The 24,693-nt window shown below is 34.7% G+C and overlaps 1 protein-coding gene across 1 annotated transcript in view; it reads left to right on the forward strand.

The window, feature by feature from the left end:
- LOC103075697 (contactin-associated protein-like 2) overlaps window positions 1-24,693 on the forward strand; it is a gene marked incomplete at its 3' end in the record, with an annotated part of 1,289,195 nt that overhangs the window by 221,061 nt on the left and 1,043,441 nt on the right. The window contains exons 3-6 of the mRNA XM_007450234.1: window positions 3,298-3,501; window positions 8,208-8,392; window positions 13,827-13,970; window positions 17,380-17,644. Coding sequence (XP_007450296.1) covers window positions 3,298-3,501; window positions 8,208-8,392; window positions 13,827-13,970; window positions 17,380-17,644 — 798 coding nt within the window. The remainder of the gene's footprint in view (window positions 1-3,297; window positions 3,502-8,207; window positions 8,393-13,826; window positions 13,971-17,379; window positions 17,645-24,693) is intronic.

Consider the following 24,693-nt stretch of genomic DNA (forward strand, 5'->3'; position numbering starts at 1 on the left):
TAACAAAATGACATACTCCTTTCTCTTTCCCTTCCTCCTCTCTCTAATTACACACACACACGTATATATAATAATGTATAGATTCTTGCATTATTCCATACATTAGATAGAGAGATAGATGCATAAGAGCTAGAATGACACACCATCAACACTGGTTACCCATTAAGACTGGTGATCTCTTGTTTTGGGGATTCACACTCTACATTCTGTATTTCTGTATTGTTCATTTCTTTTTAACAATAAACATATATTACATTTGTAGTAAAAATTAGCAAAGGTACTTTTTTAAAATAATAAAATCTTTAGATGATAAACAATTTTCCAAAATATCTCATCTGAGTATCTCCAAATTCAGAAAGTAAAGACTAAGTAACAATGAAATGTTTTAAAGTAAAAGCCTTCTCTGCTGTGACGATTTGATGAATTGGGCACATTACCAGCTCTCTGAGTTATTGTTAGAAACAAAATCATGGAAGCACTGTGATTTTGCATTCACTTTTTGACTAGCCATATTGTTGTTCAGATTGCTTAAACAGTTCAACCACACATATTTAATCACTGCATAGAAAACTTTGTTCTAGGGAGTGGAAAGCATTCAGGGTAATAGGGGCAAAAATATGGCTTGTCCCAAAATAAGCACAACATACTATTAGATGTCAAATGAAATTGTAATGTATTTTGTAGGAAATGGAACTAAACTCTGATGGATTTTACAATATCCCAGACTCTCTTAAAAGTGTATGGTGTGTGCTTATGTATAAATTATATATCATAGATTATTTCTAGGAATTTTGTAATTTCAAAGCCAACTCTGAGTTCACATCCACATGCTAATATTGTGCAAGCATTTAACCCATTCCTAGAAGAACAGTTTGGATTTTGTGATGTGAGTGATCTGGCTTGCAGAGCATTTTTATTAGTTTCTCAACTGACCACTGACCACTTACTATTTGTAAAATGAGGTTTGGGCCTCATGAAAAACATTCCTTATGTTTTTTTTTTAAACATCCTAGGACTGTCTACATGATGACCATCCTTCTTGTCACTTATTTCATTTCCCTAAAAGTAAGGAAGAAGGGCATCAACATTTGCATAAGTCACTATTCTGTACCTGGACCTGATTTTGAGTTAGGAGGAAACGGGAGAGGGGTGAATTCTTTCCTCTGTCTAAGCTCCAGGAACATTTACTTCCTAAGAGATGAATTGGGAATATTTTTTGTCAATTAATATATATTGAAGGTATATAAAATGACTGTTGTTGATATGAAATTGACTGCAAAATTACTTTCTGGAATTCAGAATTTACTCCCTCCTTCTGACTTTTTGTTTATACACTTTTCAAGACAAAAAGTCATTTCAACCAGCTGCTGGATTATAAATTCAATCTGGGATCCAATAATCAGATTCCACGTTTTCTCTGTTTTATCTCTCATCACAGATGATAAAGATATTGCAATTGGAATTCAGTTGTGACAGTATAGATGATTAAGCTAAAATCTAATTGGCTTTGCAGTGTTAGCAGAAGCCAAAATTTAATGGCTGCTTTTTTTCCTCCATAGTAAATAAACCTCTGTGATTCACACTCTCAGAACAGAATTCTGTTGATTAAGAAAATTTTTATGATTATACAAAGTCTTATAGTAAATTATTGACTCTAAGAATTAAAACAAAATTCCAAGTTATATTTTCCTTTGTGAACTTTTTAGAATGTAACAATTCTCTGAACTATTATTTAAAAACATAAATGTTTGCGGTGGTAGGATATTTTTAAATATTCAAAATCTATTGATGATTTGAAGGGAAAAGTTAGAGATATTCTAAGCAATATTTGAAATAACTGTATTCATGTCAATTCACTTTATAGAATTAGTTAAAAGCAAAACTTATACAGGCAAGTACCGCACAGAAAGAGTGAATATGCTGCAGGTACTGCACAGAAAGAGTGAATATACCTATGGTAGCTCTGCTCCTCCGCCTAGGCTGCCATGATGTAGCGTGCTATTGTTACTGTTACCGGGATCCAAAGTATTCCCCATGCTGAGTGAAGTAAACCAGTGCCAGAGAACTAGGACATGTAATGAGAAGATATTTCTCTGACAGGCTTTAAACTTGCTATCATTTTTCTCCAGTGTCTCCCTGTGGATTCTTTGGCAAGACCTTACCCCAAACTGAGAGGCAGCTTCATCCTGGCTTATAATTCTACGATAATTAGAACTGTCCAATTTGTCTAGATTCTCTACAATTTAATATTAAGAGCTAAAAGTATTTTCAATGATAAAGGTCTAATTATGGTAACTAAGCTTCTATTTGTACTTAAAATTTGATCTGAATGATTACAGTTCATCGTCGACCCATTCCATGGGTTGGCAACCCACTAACCAACAGTGTGTAATAAATAAAATCATCTCACTTTCTATTTCTGGTGTGAATAAGTAGCAATTATTAAACTATTGCCCACCATCCCTTGTTTCTGAGCGTGGTGAAAAAATTGTTCACATTTCTAAAAAAGTTTATATTTCATGTTTTCAATGAAATTCCCTAAAATCAAATTAGAACTATTATCATAGTATAGGCTAGATACTTGTTCTTCTGATTATATATGGGTGAGGGTGTCTTTGTTTAGTGTAGTCGAAAACATGGGCAACCCATTTCTCCATTCCAAAGGCAAGGGGCTAACAAGGAATTTGAGACAGACATGAGTGTCTTAGAAGCAAATGGTAAAAGCTTCTTAAAGTTCAGTTCACTATATCTAGGCACTACCATAAAGTTAAGTGAAACTGTAGCAGAATATAAAAACCATTAGAAAAATGAGTATACCCTAAACCCTGCATTCCAAGATCCTTCATTGTTATGTCATGGAAAATAAAATTTGTGAGCAAAATATTGATATATATTTGAAATCATAAACACTCAGCCTCATTTAAGAAGGAAAATAATAAAATCTCATAATATCTCAGGGATTAAAAATTTTACTTTTTTCAAGTAAACTCCAAACTTCTAAGTTAAAAATTTGAAGCGTGTAAGTCATTGATGGAATTTATGTTATTAGTATTACAATTTATATTGATAAAGGTTTCTGTGATCATTCTTTGTAAGTACTTCCCATAAAATCCACTTCAGGACACACAATCAACCAAAATAAGAAATAGAACAAGAACCCAGGGCTAAAGAGCTTTCAGGAAAAAAACACTTTTTTCTCATTTATTCTGTGTAGACACTCAATGAAAGAAGATACACTTCACACTGGATGACAACATACAATAATTAAACTAACATATTATTTATCTCTTCTTTTAGGGGCTGATGTTATCAACTTTGACGGTCATGTTGTGTTACCATATAGATTCAGAAACAAGAAGATGAAAACACTGAAAGATGTCATTGCTTTGAAATTTAAAACCTCCGAAAGTGAAGGGGTAATCTTGCACGGGGAAGGACAGCAAGGGGATTATATTACTTTGGAACTGAAAAAAGCCAAGCTGGTCTTCAGTTTAAACCTAGGTATGTCCTGACTTTTGGCACCATTCTTTTCATTTATTAGTCTTCCCATTAGTTAAATGCTAATGGTCTTTAATCCTTAAAATGTAAATTACAAAAAGAGTTCACATTATATTGTCAATCCAGTTTTAATTCATAGTGGTTGATATATATTGATATACTTATTCATTCAAAAATATGTATTAAACACCTGTACTCTGCAGGTACTATATGAGCATCTAGGATACAGGGGTGAAAAAAATGGAGTTCTTTGAGTTCATGAAGTTTATGACACAGTGGGGGCATCAGACACTATATTATCTATTACTCTTTTTATAAAACAACTAAATCCAAAGAAATGACTTCAAATAATGATGAGGAGTGTGAAATCAATTAAATAGGCTAATATATAAAGGATATTGCATAGGCAAGATGGGTCAACATTAGAATATGTAGTGAAGAACGTCCTCCCTGAGAAGATATTCATGCTGAGATTTCAGTGATGACAAAAACAAGCCCTAAAAATATCTGAGAGAAGGTTAATTGAGAGGAGGGAATCACGAAAGACTAAGACCTGACATGCTCAAGGAACAAGAAAAGGCTGGTGTGGATATTTGTAATGAGTAAGTAGGATAAAAGATGAAATCCAAACATTGAGGATTGTTGAAATACGGTAGTATCCTTTAGGGCGTGGTAAAAGGTTTAGATATTAGTTTAAGAATGGGAAGCTATTAGTAGGCTTTAAACTACAGCATCATGATCTTATTTTTTTTAAAGTACTGAGACTTCTGTAAGAGAAAACACTTGCATCAACATGAGAGTCTGGTACAGTGAGAGACAGTGAGAGACAACACTGCTTGGTACAGTGAGAGACAGCACTGCTTGCAGAAGGTGGCTATCAGTGGAGATGTAGAGAAATTGATCCACTTGGGAGATAATTCTGGTGGTAAATTCAGTATCATTTGTAATGATTTGGATATGGAGTAAGAAAGAAAGATAATGTATAAGGGATAATTCCTAGGGTATGGCTTGAGTTCCAAATGGACATTAGTACCATTTTCAGAAATACAGAAAGCTTTATTTTCTCCGCAGAGTTTCTTCTAATAGACAAGTATTAGTTTTCTCCAACAGAGGAAGTCTAGAGATCTGTTTGGATATGGTGCATTTTAGTTGCCTATTAGGCATCAAAGTTGAGATTTCAACTAGGGAGTTGCATGTATGAGATTAACAGGAGAAGATACTACATGGAGACTGAGGAGAAGTGGACAGTGGATAGGAGGAAATACTAGTGTGTGTCATCACAGAGACCAGGGAAGGACAAGAGGCGGTCTACTATGGTCTGTGTCAAATTCGCCTAAACTGTCACTTAAGAAGACAGAAAACTGAGGTCACTGTTTGACAACATTGTGGTTACTGTTGATTTATTCTCAGTGGAATAGAAAGGACAGTAGTTTTATTGTCATCAGTCAAGAAAAGATGAAAGGTGTGGGAATGAATATTTTAATTATTATCAACTAGAAATGAAGGAATCAGAAATGATACGTTTACTGGAGAATGAGATGAAACTCAAAGAAGGAGTTATTGTTTTGTTTTGGGCTTTTGTTGTTGTTTTTAAGTGGACAATCCTAATACATGTTTGGTTGTTGATAATGTAGCTCAGGTTTACTTAAAGCTAAAGGGAAGATCCACAACACAGATACTGACATTCAAAGTTACAATTCATGCAAATCACCAGTACATTTATCCTCCTCTTGCCTAAAAATTTCAGGATTTATGCAAGAGTTGTTTGAAGGGCATCATATATTCTGTATTTTTTATGCTGCAGTGACTTTAGAATTCTATAAAGATTTTATAGTCCATAAAGATTATAAAAGACTTTATAATCTTTATAGAATTCTTTTATAATCTTTTAAAATTCACATGTTAAATGCATCCCAATGGAAAGCTATAAAACTAAAAATTAGAACACAAAAAGAGATCCTGCCTATTTACTTTCCTTATCAATATGGTTGTTCTTAAATATGGCTTGTGTCCCTTATACTAACTTTTATTACTTTGAAAATCAAAATTATACTAAAAATTAAAACTTCAGTTAGTGTTTTTGGTTGATAATACTTGCTATAGTGTCTACAAAGATTTATCTTTTATTATAAAACTTTACACATTCAAAATCTCTGACAGGAATAATAATTTCTATAACAAAAAAGAAAGTTATCCAAAAATGCTGATTATATAATTACACAAAAATATTTAAATTTTTATATTAAAAAGTCATAAAATGAAAATGCCTGCCAAAATCTGGGAAAATACAAATGTCAAATATAGAAGTTGAATGTCATTCATGAATAAAAATTCATTCCACTCTGTAATAATACCAAGACTTTAGGAGGAAAATATTGCCAAAAAATATAAGAAAAACTTGTAGAAGAAACATTATAAATAATCTATAAACACCAAATGCTCAAACTATCTATAAAAGAAATGTACAGTAAAATAACAAGATTCCAATTTTTTCAAGTAAATAAATTTTAAAAATGATAGTATCTGTGTTGGTGAGTTATGTGACAAAAAGCATTCTTTGTACTGTTCCTGAAAATATTTCAAGAAAGCTATTTGATAGTGTATCTTCAGATATTTTAAATTCTTTATATATTTTGGTCCGATAATCATAAAGAAATAATAAGAAATAACTTTAGGATTTAAGTCCAAGGACGTACTTTGCAATATTTGTTACAATAACAAAAATTGAAAGAAATAAAGCTTAACATATAGAAATAGGTGGGTATGTGTTTAAAATGTCTGTGAATAATTTGGGGAATACTGTACAGCACTAAATGAGAACCGTAGGAAAATATAAATAATATATCAATATTTTTATATTATGTGTATGAATTATATGTATTATATAATTATATGTATATATAATTAAATGTATGTAAATGAAAAAATGTCTGGAAGGAAATAGACCACGCTATCTTTAGTGATGGAAATGAGTGATTAAGTTTTACATATTAATTCTTTATAATCTCTATTTGTAATATTAAACATGTATTCATACATTACCTGGGAGAAACATATCCCTAAATAGTTTTTGAGAAAAAGGTTCAGTAGAAGCTAAGAAGGAGGGATGGGGGAAGAGAAACCAGAAAACCAAACATAAGTGCTTTTTAAAAACATGCACGCTCTCACACATACACATGCACATGCACACACACACACACACACTCAGAGCAATTGGATCATATCCAAAGAAGTTTATTTTTTCAAACCTTTCTCCTGTTTTTTTGAAAAAAGTGGAATGTACAGAGTAGCCTTTAAAAGCCACTGGGGCTTGTAAGAGTGTGACATTACTGTTCTGAAACAAGAACTGATCATATGGCCTCACTAAAAAGATCATTACCATGTCATTGGAAAGCAGTTTGTGTAGAGTTTTATTGACTAGAATTTATGACAGCCATGGAAACACATCCACTCAAATATCTGCTGTCACTCTTTAATGCTGTTACCTAAATATCAGGCACGTGTTGCTGCTTAGTCTTCTAGTCTAAATATTTAAAGTAATGAAACAATGTAGTCTTTCACTTAAATTTTTTCTTTTTTTTCTTTCTCCCTGTCCCACCACCAATGTACATACACAATCATAATCACAATCACAGGGCAACATTTGATTTCATCACCAAAAGGAAAGAAATTTCATCTAGGAAATCCATAGAAAATGTCAGGTATAGGCATATTAGCATCCTAAATGTGAAAAAATGAAAATAATTTAATTCTTCAGTCAATTGTGTGTTTCTCTGATTTCTATTATGCTATTTATTCTGAAGCAATATTGTATTTTTATAGCATTTAGCTTTGTCTGACCATCAAAAGCAATGCTTGATTAGACAAAATAAAAAATGGTAAAAAAAAATATGTAAACAGCATCCAGAGATGACTTTAGTAAACACTTCAGATTCTCACAACCTTCCGCTCTTATTTATAGTCTTGTTGCTATGGAGATCTTATTTCAAGACTGGATTAATGCTGCATATATAATTTTGCAGTTTTTTATTTTAAAGTATAACTTGGGTAAACTTTCTATGACATTAAATATTATACTGATTATGGCTTTTGGAATCAGAAAAAAAAAAAACCTGAAAATTGTCATGCCATGTTTTCTTGACCAAAAATAATAATAATAACAATAATAATAAAATTTAACAGGTAACATTTAATGAATATTCACTATATGTCAGGAAGTGTGTAAGTTCTTTGCTTGTACTAATTAATTTAATCCTTACAGCAACCTTGTAAAGCAGGTACTATTATTCTTCCCTTTCTACATGTAAGGAAAGAGAGGCCCAGAGAACTGTCAACTTGGCCAGGATCATGGAGCAAGCCAATGGTGGAACCAGCATCAGAATCCAGGCGCTCTGGCCCTAGACCCCATGGGGCACTGACTTTATAAAGAATCTACCAAATTGAGCAGAATTCATGGCACAGTAATTGAAAAACAAACAAAACAAAACATGTTTTTTAAGGGAGCAGACTGTTTTCCATCTTTAATAGCTTTTATGTAGTTTGAACTTACAACTGTTTTTAAGTGTAGTTACATGTTGGTTTTCCCATGTTAACTTCAGTAGACAGAGCTTTTAGAGAAATGTCCACCCTTGGTGTTGTAGATGAAAGGTCTACTTCGACATAGAGTCGTGATGGCTTTGCCTTGTTTCTTTTCCACTCACATGACTCAGGAAGCAACCAGCTTGGCCCCATATATGGCCACACGTCTGTGATGACAGGAAGTCTGCTGGATGATCACCACTGGCACTCTGTGGTCATTGAGCGCCAGGGCCGGAGCATCAACCTCACCCTGGACAGAAGCACGCAGCACTTCCGCACCAATGGGGAGTTCGACTACCTGGATTTGGACTATGAGGTAAATTTGAGGATGTATAAGTTGTAATGCATCAAGTGGCTGCCTCAGTTTCCTACTGTCTTGTTGTATTATTGTTAATCATATACCTTCCTATACCATTTTCATTTTATCCTCCAAAGAAAACTTAACTTACAACTTGACAACCTAGTTTGTTAATATGTCATTTTATTTATTTCTAAATTATTCATAATGAGTTCTTAAAACATTTTTTAAAACTTGGTACCAAAATAACATACTGATATATTTAAAGAGAAGGACCATTTATCATGTTATCATGGCCATTTAACAAAACCACAATAAATTTAAATTGTAATCTTTTCTTTGGTAGTTAATTATAACATAAATCGCCTGTTCTTGATGATGTACAGTATATTATGTACATAGGATTGTCTAATATTTATTATAAAATATTGAATAAGAAATCCTGAGTTCTGGTATATGTTAAGTCATTTATACATTCCTGTCTGTAGATAGTTCTTTTGACAAGTTCTGTTTTCTCAGATATCATTGTCATAAAAGAAATAAAAATACAGAATATTTTAAAGAGATTGTCCATAAATAAAAATACTTTTTTACCTTCCAAATGATCAAAGATTAAAAAATAATCAATGATCATATTGGTGCAGTAAAAAATATATATTCTCATAATATACTGGTAGGCATATCAAGTTTTTTAATTATTTGGAGAGCAGTTCAACCTTAAAATGTCCATCAAAAATGTTAATCATAAATAGGGATAAAAGTTCTGTAAGAAGATATTCATCACTGGGGCACCCCTATGAGTTTGCTGTGCCATCTCCATGTGCCTCGGCCCCCAGTTTTGAAATTGCAGATATATACATATACATATATGTATGTTACTGATATCCATACGTAAATCTTTTAGAACATAGAATGTGCTTACCATAGCATAGTAAGTGAAAAAGTCAGGATTTACAACTACGTTATTTTCTTTATATGTTTAAATAGTTTCTAAATTTTCTGTAATATAAATACATTATATATATTTCTAAATAGAAATTTAGAATAGAATATGCCATATAAACTTTGATATAGAGACTTTATTAACATTAAAATAAATCTAAGGTTATCAGGAAATAATTACTCCTCCAAACATCTCTCTAAAGTAAAAATGATTGTTGAAAGGGAAAGAATGTGAAAATCCCTAAAATTTCTATCTTCTGTAAATTAATATGAATCTTGACTTATGTGGCTTATCTCCTACTGTAGGAGAGAATTTAAAGATGAATTATTCATTCTCCATTAATAAACTTTGAAGTATCATAGAAGAGGTGAGAAATCCTGGAACATTAGTAATGGGCAAACACAATTCCAATTTTCAAAAACAGAATTAAAAGTTTGGGGTTATAGACCCTTTGAGTTTTTGATGAAATCTATGAATATTCATGCACACACAATGCTTTCTATGGGGTCAGCAGTTTCATCAACACTTCGAAGCCCCTCTAGATAGAATACCATGTTCGAGAACCTCACCTGTAGACTAAAATGCCTGAGACACATTTGTTAGAGAGACACAGGAAAAAAATTTTAATTTACTAGAAAGAATCAGGAGAGACTCAACATATTTCTCTTTGTAGAGCTACTACCTGATTACTTTCCTCAGATCCTGCAGTTATTGGCAAAAGCTGCAATGAAAATGGTTGGGCCTACCTTTATATCTCAACATGTTTACCTGAATATAAAAGGGATTCTCTTATTTGTTTAAAGAAAATTAGGGACTATAGTAGAATCGGTCTGTCAGTGTTTTTGCACACATCTCCTTGCACGAAAGGGCTCTCATTATGACTAACAAAAGACACACCTATTACTCAGGAAATTGCAAGGATTTTAGGAGCTCTGTGCCCGGAACTGGGAACAAAGACCAAAAATATTTATTATACTACACCATTATTCAATATTTCCATCATGTAGACAAAATAAACGTAAATAACCTCAAGAGCATACATGATAGGAAAATGTAGACGTGAGTTCTGAGTAGTTATTGTTTGTTTAATGTATTGAATTTAAAGCTTATATAATTTAATTTTTAACAATGACTCTAACAATCAGTTCTCATGAGCCAGTATTGGTAGGATACAGCACACTGCTGCCAGCGGTTAATTAAATAATACCTAGCTTCATTCCCGGGGATATATTGATACATCATAAAAGAAGCAATAGAAGACAAGTTTGTTCCTTGGACATAACTCAATTTGGGCATTTCTGGGCGGGGGGAGAAGCCTTAACCGTTCACTTCACTGACCTCTCTGTAGCCTGTTAAAAGTGAGCCAGTCACCATTGCAGTCAAGCTACATGGTGACCTGAGAAGCGTGCAAGTGTGTACAGAGGCAGTTCACTTCATTCTTCCTCCTCCAGCCAGTGACAACACAGGGCAGGACAGCAGACTGGTGTTTGTCCTGGCTTCTCTCCCTTCTTTATCCAAATGCCAAGATACACCCACTTTGGATGTTATGCCCTTGCCTTTGCCATACGGCTCTGCTTGGAAAGTAGAAGAATGCCTCCCCCTTGTCCACTGCAGAACTGGGCTAGGATTTTAGAAACTGGTTGGGATTTTGTAGAGAATCAACTGCATGAGCTCAAATTGGAGCCATAATCCTGGGTTTGAATCCCTTTTTTGCCCCTAACTGGTTGTGTGACAGTGGTGAAATCACATTCCCTTTCTATAAAGTGAATATAATAGCACATTGCTCATAGGGTTATGTGAGGAGACAACAGGAAGTAATAGAAATCACCACATATATCAGTTATAATTAATGACTGAACATAACAGATACATGTTTATTCCTTTCACATAAAAGGAGCCTACAGGCAGGTAGCCCTGGGCTCAAATGGCAGCATCATGGTCATCAAGACCACAGTCTACTTTTATCCTGCTGCTACTCCATCCCCTCTGCAAATCACTCCAAGATAGTCACTCACGTTCCATTTTGCATTCCAGACAGTGAGAAGGAAGGGAGTGAAGAAGACTGTGCCCCCCCCATCCCTTTAATTATAGTTCTTGGAGTCACACACAACCCTTCCACTTAAATCTCATGAGACCAAAACTTGTTCAAAGAGGTTGGTAAATGCCATGTATTGTCTGGGGAGCCTGTGCCTAGCTGAAAAGCAATGGTTTTTTCTTAAAGAAGGTGGGAGAAAGGACACTCAGAGGTATCTAGCAGTCTCTGCCACCCTTTGGAAACTCTTGGTAGCTAACAAAAAAAAGTCAGTGCAATTCTTTTTTAGAGTCAACATTGTCATTGAATGGCAGTGCCATTCATAAGGCGATTGTGTGAGTCATAGCAATATCAGATTATTAGTCTAACAACTGCAACAGTTTTTTTACCATGAGAATGATTACAATATCAGAACGTGTTTCCTTTTGTTGATGAGAATACATAACAAGAAACAAGTAGTGAGCACCTAATATCAAATGATGAGTTACATTAGGAATTGGGATTTGAACCCACATCTCTTAATTGTAAGGAATCTGGTAAATTGAGCCTGTGATGCTTCACCAGGGTACCTTCTGTAAGGTAGGACATGAGCCAAAGGTTGTCAAAAACAGAGAAACCCTAAGGAGTGTGTGAATCATCATCCGGAAGAAAACGGAGAGTCCCCCCATAAAGAAACTACGCACACAGAGAAGGAATAAAACAATACTTTTAACTAGCATTTAGTAATATGATTCAAAATGTGATGCTGCATGTCATTAAGCCTGGAAGATTTTATTACTGGAGTAGAAATTGATAAAATTGATAAAATGAATTTTAGATGGGAAATACAACACTCCATTAAAGTATCATTAATTCTTACCTTTGTAATTAATTACATGTGTATAGCACCTAATAAGTTCCGTTCAGTGCCACTTGAAAATATTTTCCTAATCTATTTTAGAATACTCTATTATTCATTTTGTAGTCTCCTTATTATTTTTTATGTATTCTTAGTTTTTCTCTTTTCTTCCCATGTTTAAAATCTAAGGTAAATGATATATATACAGCTAACTGGTATTAATACATTTAATTTTATTTTAAGTGAGGTTTTTTGTTTTTTTATACTGTCTCATAAACCATCATTAATTTGTGCTTTTTCCCTAAAACCAGTTAAGCGTTTAAAATGCATATACCCACTACTATATATAAAATAGATAAACAACAAGGACCTACTGTAGAGCACAGGGAACTATATTCTATATCTTGTAATAACCCATAATGAAAAAGAATCTGAGAAAGAATATATATATGTGTATAACTAAATCACTTTGCTATACACCTGAAACTAACAACATTGTACATTAAACATTAAAAAATGGTTAAAAAATAATTTTAAAATGTAATTTTTTTTTAAATTAAAAAGTAAAACTAAAATGCCAAAACATAAATAACAGAAGCATAATTTGTGTCTTCTAAAACCCAAAGATCTCTGCTTTATATATAAAATATGAAGTCTTGACATTGCAATATGTCTTCCATTTTCAAAACTTTGTAAGAAAAATTGGTAATTTAATAATAATTAAGAGAAATGTATCTGGTTTATATATCTTGATATTACAGCTATGATTAATAGATTCATTCACTACTAGCAGTAAATATCATTGGCAATACACAATTATTAGCAGTAAATATCATTGGCAATACATAATTAAGTATAATTTTGTATTATATGAAATTGATATTTAGTACTATAATTTGATCAAAAATATGTAGAAAAATATATACTCTCTTTTTATAGGCAATGATTGCTTAAGAATCACAGGGAGGAGCATTGACCTTATTCCTTAGGACCTAGGAGACCTATAATATCTTTAAACCTGCAGTTCTCAAATTATAGCCCCCAAATCTGAAGATGTTCCTAATCAGTGTTGCAATTAGACTTTTGGAACTATTTTCTGCATTCACAATAAGACCAATGAATTTTTTACTCTAATGGTCATTAGACTATAATGTCTAAATAGGCTGAATACAATTTTCCTTGCTTTTGGCTGAAGTTTTATAAACTTAATATATTAATGCTGGTTATTTCATAATGGCTAGAAGCATTTATTGATAGTATGTCTTTGAATGATAAGCATAAAAATGTATTCTTAATATTACTTAATAAAAGATATTTTCTGTGTAAAATCTTTTAAAACCGTCCCAGGAAAATTGATAAACTGTCTTCTGTGTATTAAAATGCTAGGGGTTGTTGCTATTTTCTTGTTCAAGTTACAGAGTCTAATTTTCAGAATTAATGACAATTAGCACATACTTCAATAACAACATAATTTAATATGCAACAGACTTTGGAGGCAGAAAAAAATGTATATATGGTCGAGATAAAGATAACTGACCTTGGATCTAATAGTGGTTTTGTCTAATTTATTGTAAATGTTTTTTTTTTTTTTAAGTCAAATACAGTGTGAATGTTGACATTTTGTCTTTTTTTCCCAAAGATAACCTTTGGAGGCATACCTTTCTCTGGTAAGCCAAGTTCCAGCAGTAGAAAGAATTTCAAAGGCTGCATGGAAAACATTAACTACAATGGCATCAACATAACTGATCTCGCAAGAAGGAAGAAACTAGAACCCTCAAATGTGGTAAGGTTTTTCACCCCCAAAATATTGGTTCATAGAAAACTCAAAGAAATTTTATTGTGTCTGGACTGTTAATAAATAACAGCATCATAGCATTTATCATCAGGCTTGTGGTGAGTTCAATCATACAAAACTAACTTTAGAGATACCTGAAGATATGGAGATACTGAATTTACTCTGAGAAAAGATACCAGTTTTTGAGTTAAATTAACCAGAAATAGACAATAAGTTTGATTAAGATGGGGCCCAGAATTTCAGCCCCAGTGTTTCTGGATTCCCCATGGCAGAGGAACAGGCACACCTCATCGCAGCCTTTCAGCAGCCCTTAAATCGGCAGCCTCATGTTTCCAAATGTCACATCGTATATAGCTCTGCATTTCTTGATTATGATGTAATTCAATATTTTAAAAGTTTTAAAACCAGGAACTTTATTATATTTACTTCCATGTTTCCAAAGTTAATTCACTCAAATATGTAAAGAGATAAACTTCTTGTCAAAGCTAAACATACCAAATATTATGCAATTAAATAAAGACTGATTAGATTGGATAGTGAATTCTGTGACCCAGAAGCTCACAGTGGTCTTCTCTGACTCTGGTGTGAGTGTTTCCAGGTTGAACTATTTCAAGAAGGAGAGTAGAGATCAAAGAACATGCTAGCACACTTGCGTTCCTACGACACCATATAGGATCACTACAAGATATCAACTTAAAAATCTGGTATGAGTCCCTTATGGCTCTGCAAGAGCAGGAGTTTCTTTAATCCCAAAATGTAATTGAGAAGAGCCTGGGAATCCAGAGATCCATATATTTGGGAGCCAGTGGGAGTGGATAATATAATGAGTATTTGTGCTGTGCTCTAAAAGACTCTGGTCTTGTTAACCCAAACTTGAGTCTAGGGTTTTCATAAAATTATTGGACAAATGGAAATGCTGAATGAATAACCAAGAGTTCAGGTTGGATATAAGAAACTATAAAATAATAATTTAATGCAAAATTTTTCTTTACTAATTATCTTTCTTAAAAATAATGATGAATTTATACTAATAGTTAAAAATTGAACTTTGGTGAAATTTTCTCATAAGATATATTGACTGTAGAGAAAAATAATAATAGCTCCATGTACAGGCAAAAGGCACTGTACAAGACCTGTTACATTTATGGTAATCTAAGAACAATACTACAAGGGAGATATTGTCATAAACATTTTGTAGATGAAAACTGAGATTTAAACTGGAAAAATAACTTTCCAATAAACATAGATTGTGGATTCACAGTATCCGACCCCTGAGGTCATGGTCTCTTTCCATGCTGTGTTATTTCTTATCTAGAGCAGTATTTATACATAGGCTATTTTAAGTTTTGGATAAAATGGCATCAGAGTCCTTTTGTTTCCTCAGAAATTGTTACTTAAGATAGAAGGGTACAGAGTCCAAATCATCATAATACCTTTTCCATTATTTACACCTTTAAGAAGTAAAGTGTTATTTCTGCCCAAACCTCCCAGTTGGTCCTCAGATGTATTAATTAGGTACCCAAACTACAGAGAATTGCACTCCGGAGACTCATTCCAAAATCAGCTTTAACCCCAAAATATATATTGTGCTTATAAATGCTATTTTAACTAGAATAACAAAGACATTTAGAAAAGCATGAATTATCTATAATTATGTTTGTTACAATAGAATGAGCAGACATAAAAAAGGCTTTTAAAACTATGTATTAAAGTTTAGGCAGTATAGAGGCAAGTTGGACATTTGCAAGCAGCTCGACAAAGGCAAATATTTACGTAGGAAATTTGCTTTCTAAGATGTCAGGTGCTGATATTTCAGTGGAATTGACTCAGCACTCATCCTGCACCCCTCTCCATATACACACCCATTTCCTCATTATACGGTGGATCCAGAGTCAGCACCATTACTCAGAAAATACCTGTTAACTTTGCGGGGAGACAATCCCCACAGCACAGGCATGCAGTCATTTGTGACATCTCAGTTATTATGCACAACCAGTTCTTTTCATCGGGAAAAGTGAGCATTTAAAAATAATCATCTGTGAAGTCACAGCACAAATTTAATTTGAATATTAATTCAGAGAGACAGCCTAGCTTAATGTACTAAATGGAAGGGCTATGCATCTAGGGACAAATTTGCAGTGTTGTTAAACAAACAAACAAACAAAAAATGAAGTGAAAATGTCTCCAAATCATATTCCTCAAGATATGGTGGGTTAAAAAAAGATGGAAGAATATGTAGATTTTCATATCTTTAAAAGGAAGGTACTTAGACACTAGAATATAAAACTCAATGTATTTGAATAATAAATCAAATTTCCTTGTACCAAATAGAGGGAGTGTGAAGGGAAAGGAGGAAGCTTTAATTATTGCAAGTTTTCTTTTCCTTCTATACATTCATGTCACTGTTTCCACAAACATTAATGTGTTATATATGCACACTTCATGGGAATTTATTTATTTTATAAATTTATTTATTTATCTTATTTTTGCGTTGGGTCTTCGTTGCTGCACACAGGCTTTTCTCTAGTTGCGGCGAGCGGGGGCTACTCTGCATTGCAGTGCGCGGGCTTCTCTTGTTGCGGAGCATAGGCTTCAGTAGTTGTGGCACACAGGCTCAGTAGTTGTGGCTCACAGGCTCTAGAGCGCAGGCTCAGTAGTTGTGGTGCACGGGCTTAGTTGCTCCACAGCATGTGGGATCTTCCTGGACCAGGGCTCAAACCCGTGTCTCCTGCATTGGCAGGTGGATTCTTAACCACTGCGCCACCAGGGAAGTCCTTCATGGGAATTTAAATGAGATTTTTGAGTAGAATAACAAAATAATCTGAGGTAATCACAGTCATATTGATGCTAAATAGTTAATATTAATTCATATATATTAGGTATTGAGATAAAACCCAGGAGTATTTGCCCCATAATAGCTTAATAAATAGCAACCGAATGATCATAGTTCCCACTGAGACCAGATTTATATGTTAATAAACATTTGACCAAGGCCACCCAAAAGAGGACAAAGGCATTCCCTCCCCGACGGGTGCAGCATCGGTAGTGGGGGAGGGAAAAGCAGCTCTTTGCTGTCTTCAGAAGGTCCAGTGGTCCACACCCAAGCCCACCACACAAGGACACATCCATTTCATAGTCAGCCCATCACATCAGGCTGTCAGTCTCTCAATTCCATGATGGATGGTGCTTGTATGAATCCCTCAACTTGATAGCCAACTGCCGTACCCTGTTAGCTATAGCAGGAAGGACGTGCCAAGGTATCCAGTTGCTGCATCCATGTTACACTGCTGCACATGAGAATTTCACACGGGCTCAAAACTGTCGCTTTGTCTACTGTCTTCCATGGATGCTTATTTTATTCTACACTTTCCTTAAAGCATGCCCTTCTGTTTTCCAGGGAAATTTGAGTTTCACGTGTGTGGAGCCCTACACGGTACCTGTCTTTTTCAATGCTACCAGTTACCTGGAGGTGCCTGGACAGCTTCATCAAGACCTGTTTTCGGTTAGTTTCCAGTTCAGGACTTGGAACCCCAATGGTCTCCTGCTTTTCAGTCATTTTGCGGATAATTTGGGCAACGTGGAGATTGACCTCACTGACAGCAAAGTCAGCGTTCACATCAACATCACGCAGACCAAGATGAGCCAGATAGATATTTCCTCAGGTCAGTGAAATCTATTCAGTGTTCGCTCCTGAAACTATCGTGATTTCCACAGCTTAAGTTCTGTTGTTGCTGTGTTGGTGTCACATGCTCGTGATTATGTTTGGAATCAGACTTGAGGTACTGTCTTAGCTGCCCTGAGTGTGGATTGAATGAGGGAAACAGAACCTCACTGAGATGGTGAGGGTGGGCGAGGAGGAAAGTTGGTTGAGACTGTCTCAGAGGACGGAAATCTTCCTTTTTTTTTTTTTTTTTGCAAATGCTAGTTCATTTTGAATAGAGCAGTGGATACTCCTCTAAGTTATATGTTTAAGAACAAAGAATGTTTATTTGATTAACATAAGAAAGAGTAGTTTATCTTTTGACTTTATGGGCATTCAAATACCTTCTACTATTAGTAATAAGACTGTATTAATTTAATTATGACTTTAAAGGTATATTCTACTGCTTGAATCAAAAGCTCAAAGTGATCTTGCTCAATTTGTACAACGTGTCAGAAAAAAAGGGGGGGTGAGTACAAAGAGGAATGACAAGAGATATGTATCGACTGAGGGCAGACTGGCCTGGCTAAGCAGAGTAATTTTTAAACTTGACATGGTAGTGGTGTGATAAACTGAGACTTAGGTAATATTGTTGTTATTTGAACAAACTTGGCGACCTTGGAATATTCCTTGATTATGATGGTGCAAAGAAAACTGAGACTGCAAAATGAGATGTCATGGGCTTCCCTGGTGGCGCAGTGGTTGGGGGTCCGCCTGCCGATGCAGGGGACACAGGTTCGTGCCCTGGTCCGGGAGGATCCCATGTGCCGCGATGCGGCTGGGCCCGTGAGCCATGGCCGCTGAGCCTGCGCGTCCGGAGCCTGTGCTCCACAACGGGAGAGGCCACAGCGGTGAGAGGCCCGTGTACCGCAAACAAAACAAAACGAAACAAAACAAAGTGAGATGTCATAAACAAAGAGAATAATGTGTGATATGGGACTGATAAATAATTTTAAAAATCACCAAATTTCTCTAGATGTTTCTTGCAATAGGTGTTTTAAGTAAGTACTTATTTTAAGTAAAGAACTGTTTAGAAATGGAAGGCAGAAGGAGAAAGAATGTTTCCTGTATTTGGTACAGATGTACCAAATACTAAGAGAGGAAGTTCATAACAGAAGGCTCAACTGTGTGACTGTGGACTCTGATTTCTAAATATCCCGTATTCACTCGTGACACCATATGCACACACCTGACACAGTTGCTAACACGTTGTATGATTTGGCCCATCTCATTTCTCTTCTATGCTATCAGCTCCTTGAAGGCAGAGGCCATGCCCCGCATATACAGCAGCACCTGTAACGTAAGAGGTGCTCCAGGAATGTTTGAATTCAGCACTGTGGCTCCTTGAACACAGAATATCTCCTGCTCAAGGATAGATGTCTTTTCATACAGTAGGCTGTGTGTTTCTGTATGGCCTGGCTTTGTGGACTGTTACTGAAAAGGACTCAAGGAAGACAGGAACCATTATGTCACAGATGTCTCTGAATTATAGAAATCAAAAGCTATAGTGAAATACCTAGATGTTTACTTTTTCTGTCTTATGTTGTTAGTTTTGCTTTTTCCCTGAATGTCCAGAGTCACAGTGATTGATCACCATATTTTATCACTACTTCCCAGTATAAATCCACCTGGGGAGATTTAGAGCAAATAGAAATTATCTGGAGAGACCAGAATAACACATAAAACAAATACACATACAAATATTTACCACAGTTGAGAAATTCCCCATTAGATTCTGTTTAATGATTCTCTTCTAACGCTTAAAGACATAAAAATATAAGGATGAAGGCCTCCCTTCTGGCATTCACTGAGCAAACCCAACCTCTTGGTGGTTTTCCACATAACAGGAACCATTATAATTAAAAGAATAGGATCTGAAACATAGCGATTAATAGACATTTACTAATTTAATTTGGTCTAATTTAGGACTCCAAGATACTCTCATCTATTTTAAACTGTGTTTATTAAAATATAAAAGAAAGAGCAAAGGAATCCAATATGCAATAACTAATTTACCTTAATAGATTTGCTTAAATATGATAAAAGTAGACTTCAGATGTTTTTGACAATTTAGCTAAGAATCTGTGCAAATTAAGGAGAATAGATGTGAAATCCAAAATTTTATATAGTCTCACTCTTATATAGTCCAAAGAAAATATTTATGTTTCAAAGATTTTCATTTTTTCCCATACATGGAGGATACTAATATTTGGTTTAACACAGGGAAATCATTCTGTATTATGTATACCCTATTCATTTATTGTTGAAGTATAGTTGATTTACAATATACTGTGTTAGCTTCAGGTGTACAAGAAAGTGATTCAAATATAGATTCTTTTTTACATTTTTTTCCCATCGTAGGTTGTTACAAGATATTGGATATAGTTCCCTGTGCTATACAGTTAATCCTTACTGTTAAACTATTTTATGTGTAGTATTGTGTGTCTGTTAATCCCATACTCCTAATTTATCCCTCCCCTCCCTTTCCCTTTTGGTAACCGTAATTTTATTTTCTATGTCTGTGAGTCTATTTCTGTTTGGTTAATAAGTTCATTTGTATTATTTTTTAGATTCCACATATAAGTGATATCGTATGATATTTGTCTTTTCTCTGACTTACTTCACTTAGTATGATCATCTCTAGGTTCATCCATATTGCTGCAAATGGCATCATTTCATTCTTTTTTATGAATGAGTAATATTCCATTTTATATATGTACCACATCTTCTTTATCCATTCATCTGTCAATGGACACTTAGGTTGCTTCCATGTCTTAGCTATTGTAAATAGTGCTGCAATGAACACTGGGGTGCATGTATCTTTTGGAATTAGAGTTTTTGTCTTTTCCGGTTAAATGCCCAGAAGTGGGATTGCTGGATCATATCGTACTTCAAATTTTAGTTTTTTAAGGAACCTCCAAGACTCTTTTCCATAGTAGCTGTACCAATTTACATTTCCACCAACAGTGTAGAAGGGTTCCATTTTCTCCACACCCTCTCCAGCATTCATTATTTGCAGACTTTTTGATGATGGCCATTCTGACTGGTGTTGTTTTGATTTGCATTTCTCTAATAATTAGAAATGTTGAGCATCTTTTCATGTGCCTATTGGCCCTCTATATGTCTTCTTTGGAAAAATGTCTATTTAGGTCTTCTGCCCATTTTTAGACTGGGTTGTTTTTTTGATATTGAGTTGTATGAGCTGTTTGTATATTTTGGAAACTAAGCCCTTGTTGGTTGCATCATTTGCAGTTATTTTCTCCCAGTCCCTAGGTTGTCTTTTCATTTTGTTTATGGTTTCCTTTGCTGTGCAAAAGCTGATAAGTTTGATTAGGTCCCATTTGTTTATTTTTGCTTTTATTTCTTTTGGCTTGGGAGACTGATCTAAGAAAATATTGCTGTGATTTTTGTCAGAGAATGTTTTGCCTATGCTCTCTTCTAGGAGTTTTATGGTGTCTTGTCTTATATTTAAGTCTTTAAGCCATTTTGAGTTTATTTTTGTGTATGGTGGGAGGAAGTAGTCTAACTTCATTGATTTACATGCAGCTGTCCAGATTTCCCAACACCAATTGCTGAAGAGACTGTCTTTTCTCCATTGTACATTCTTGCCTCCGTTGTCAAAGATTAATTGACTGTAGGTGTTTGGGTTTATTTCATTGATCTATATATCTGTTTTTATGCCAATACCATGCTGTGTTGATTACTGTAGCTTTGTAGTATTGTCTGAAGTCTGGAAGGATTATGCCCCCAGCTTTTTTCTTTTCCCTCAGGATTGCTTTGGCAATTCTGGGTCTTTTGTGTTTCCTAATAAATTTTAGGATTATTGTTCTAGTTTTGTGAAAAAAATATCATGGCTAATTTGATAGGGATCACATTAAATCTGTGGATTGCTTTGGGTAGTTTGGCCATTTTAACAGTATTCTTCCAGTCCAAGAGCATGGATTATCTTTCCATCTCTTTGAATCATCTTCAGTTTCCTTTACCTTGGAGGTGAAAGTCTTATACACTGAGAACTATATCTACCCTATTCTTATGAACAGCATGAGCACTGAAGAATGAAAGTCCTATTTTACTTCTTTTTTGAAATAGCTTGTTTGCAAAAATGTAGGAGATAACAGAAAATCTAGAAGAGGAAAACACTAATAACATGTTGTTGTTCACACACACACACACGTGTGTGCTACTTCTAAATAATAAGTTCTGTAGTCCAGGATGAAGGTAAGTCATTTGGTTGAAAAGCCATCTTGGAAAATATTGTTCTTTGGTGATGAATTCAAAATAAATTCGATAAGTTAGAGACTATTCAATATATTATTCACCCTCTCGCATTTTTTCCCTCTAAGTTGTGAGTTATTGACTATGACTTGTAAAAATTAGTCAAACTCTGAGTAACCTTGAATTTGCAGAGTGGGTTATCTCTCTGTGAAAATATTTTCCAACTTGCAACATCAACTTTCATAAAACATTCCACTACATTTATTTCTATTTAGAACAGAGGTCACTGACTGGTGAATATATATTTATGCATTACCTTTAACTAGGAATAAGTGCTATAAAGAAAAAAAAAATGCTGAAAGGGTCAAATGGATAACATCTGTTCACTCTGAGAATAATTTTCATTTTAACTTTCATATCCACTACCCTGGGAAAGGTGGACCTAGAGATGATTTTGTGCACCTAAATTGTTTCCAGCTTTATTGAGGTGTGAAGTAAAACTGTATATATTTAGGTTGTACAGTGTGGTTTTTTTTTTTAAGATGTACAATGTGATGTTTTCATATACATGTACATTGTGACAGGATTACCACAAACAAGTTAATTAATACATGTATCACCTCACATAGTTATCTTTTGTGTGTGTGGTAAGGACACTTAAGATCGTTCTCTTATTTTATTTTGTATTTAAGTATACTATGCAGTATTGTTAACTATAATTACCATGCTGTGCATTAGGTACCCTAGAACTTTTTCACCTCCTGACTGTGAAAGTTGGTACTCTTTGACCAATATTCAACAAGCCACTGACAACCACCATTCTACTCTTTGATTCTACATATAAGTGAGGTCATACAGTATTTGTCTTTTTTTTGTCTATTTCATTTAGCATAACATCCTCCAAGTTCAAATGATTTTGATCAAAACAGTGAGAAAATATTTTATATCATACTCAATACCTACTGAAACAAAGTTTTATGAAATAAAATTTACCTTGTGCTTTAATGTGCTCTCATAATTTTGATGGTTTCTAACTTTTATCTTTTCCATTAAAAAAAAGTTGCCATGACCCACTAAATGATTTCATGACCTAAAAACAAGCTGCAACCCATAATTAGGAAAACACTGAGCTACAGATTGGTTTTCTCATTTGAAAAGTTGGAATTTTTTGAAGTTCTAATTGCCTTGAGGGTATGTACTCCATGAATCCATATTAGGAAACTAAATGTATCTTCCAGGAACAATATTATAATATTGTAATAGTAGTAAAAAAATGTCCATGTGTATTACTGTCTGATACATAGCCAAACAAAAGAAAACAAAGCACACACACACACACACACAAAAGCTGCCTACCATTTGCAATAAGTTTTTTATTGCACACTGCCTCAGTTTTATGCCATTAAATTACAGACAGATGTTTAGAATCATACTCTAAAATTTTTGTCTGCCCGTATCAGTAAGGTCATAAAATGTGGTTCAGCATTTATATGGCGGAAGGAAAGTGATTTCTGTTAATGACCTTTCTCACCTATTGAAAAAAAAAATCAATTTCTATCCATGTAAACAAAGCCTTTTAGAAGAGCCATTCAGAATATGCCTTCCTCCTAAATCAACTGTTTGCTAAGCTGAATTATTCAAACCTCCTCATTCTGTTCATGTAGACATTGCTTCAATTATAGAATGACTTCTCAGCATCCACACTGCTTCAGAAACCTGTACTCAGCAAACATCATCTTTGTATTTCTGTCTCCAAAGGGAATCTTTCCGGGGTCTCTTTTTATTTCTGTTTTGTAGTACAGTTTCCTTTGTAAACCTTTGATAAACTTCCATTTGGGTGCTTTAAGGGAAATTATCTTAGTCCAATCAAGCTGCCATAACAAAATACCACAGACTTCATGGCTTATATACACACACTTATTTCTCAAAGTTCTGGAGGCTGGAAGCCTGAGATCAGGGTGCCAGCCCCTTTGAGCTCTGGTGAGGGTCCTCTTCCTGGTTGCAGACTGCAGACTTCTTGCTGTGTCCTCACATGGTGGAAGGGGTGAGGGAACCTGTGAGGTCTTCTTTATAAGAACACAAATCCTATTCATGAAGGCTCCACCCTCATGACCTAGCACCTACCAAAGGCCCCACCTACTAATACCATACTGGGCATTAAAATTTCAACATGTGAATTTGGGGGGGACACACACATTCAGACCATAGCCTAAGGAGTAGACATTTTCTTGGCTTTGTGTGTAGCTGGGGAACTTACTGGCAAGTTCCCAGTTCAGTCTCAGCAAATTTATTTCCCTGGGACTACTCGTGGCACTGTCTATCCTAAGCAATTAGGATATCTCCTCTCTTGATTTTATGAACGTTTGAAAAAGTAGTTAATATATTAATATTTGAAAGAATTAATTCACACCAATATCAAAGTTCAGTGATAACTTGCATCGTGAGATTTCTTTTTCCTCACATAAGAAAAACTGGTTTAGTTTATAATACTATTTTTTATGTTTTAATTATTTATTGAGAACTGATTTTCAGCTCTGTGATTTCAAACTGCAGATAATTTTCTAGATTTCTTAAATTTCCGTAACTCAGAAAATAAGTAGGGGCTTCCCTGGTGGGGCAGTGGTTGAGAGTCTGCCTGCCGATGCAGGGGACACGGGTCCGTCCATGCCCCGGTCCGGGAAGATCCCACATGCCGCGGAGCCTGTGCGTCCGGAGCCTGCGCTCTGCAACGGAAGAGGCCACAACAGTGAGAGGCCCGCGTACCGCCAAAAAAAAAAAAAAAAAAAAAATTTTTAG

This window comes from Lipotes vexillifer, unplaced genomic scaffold (genome assembly GCF_000442215.2).
Source record: "Lipotes vexillifer unplaced genomic scaffold, Lipotes_vexillifer_v1.1 scaffold940, whole genome shotgun sequence".
In the NCBI taxonomy this organism is placed as follows: Eukaryota; Metazoa; Chordata; class Mammalia; order Artiodactyla; family Lipotidae; genus Lipotes; species Lipotes vexillifer.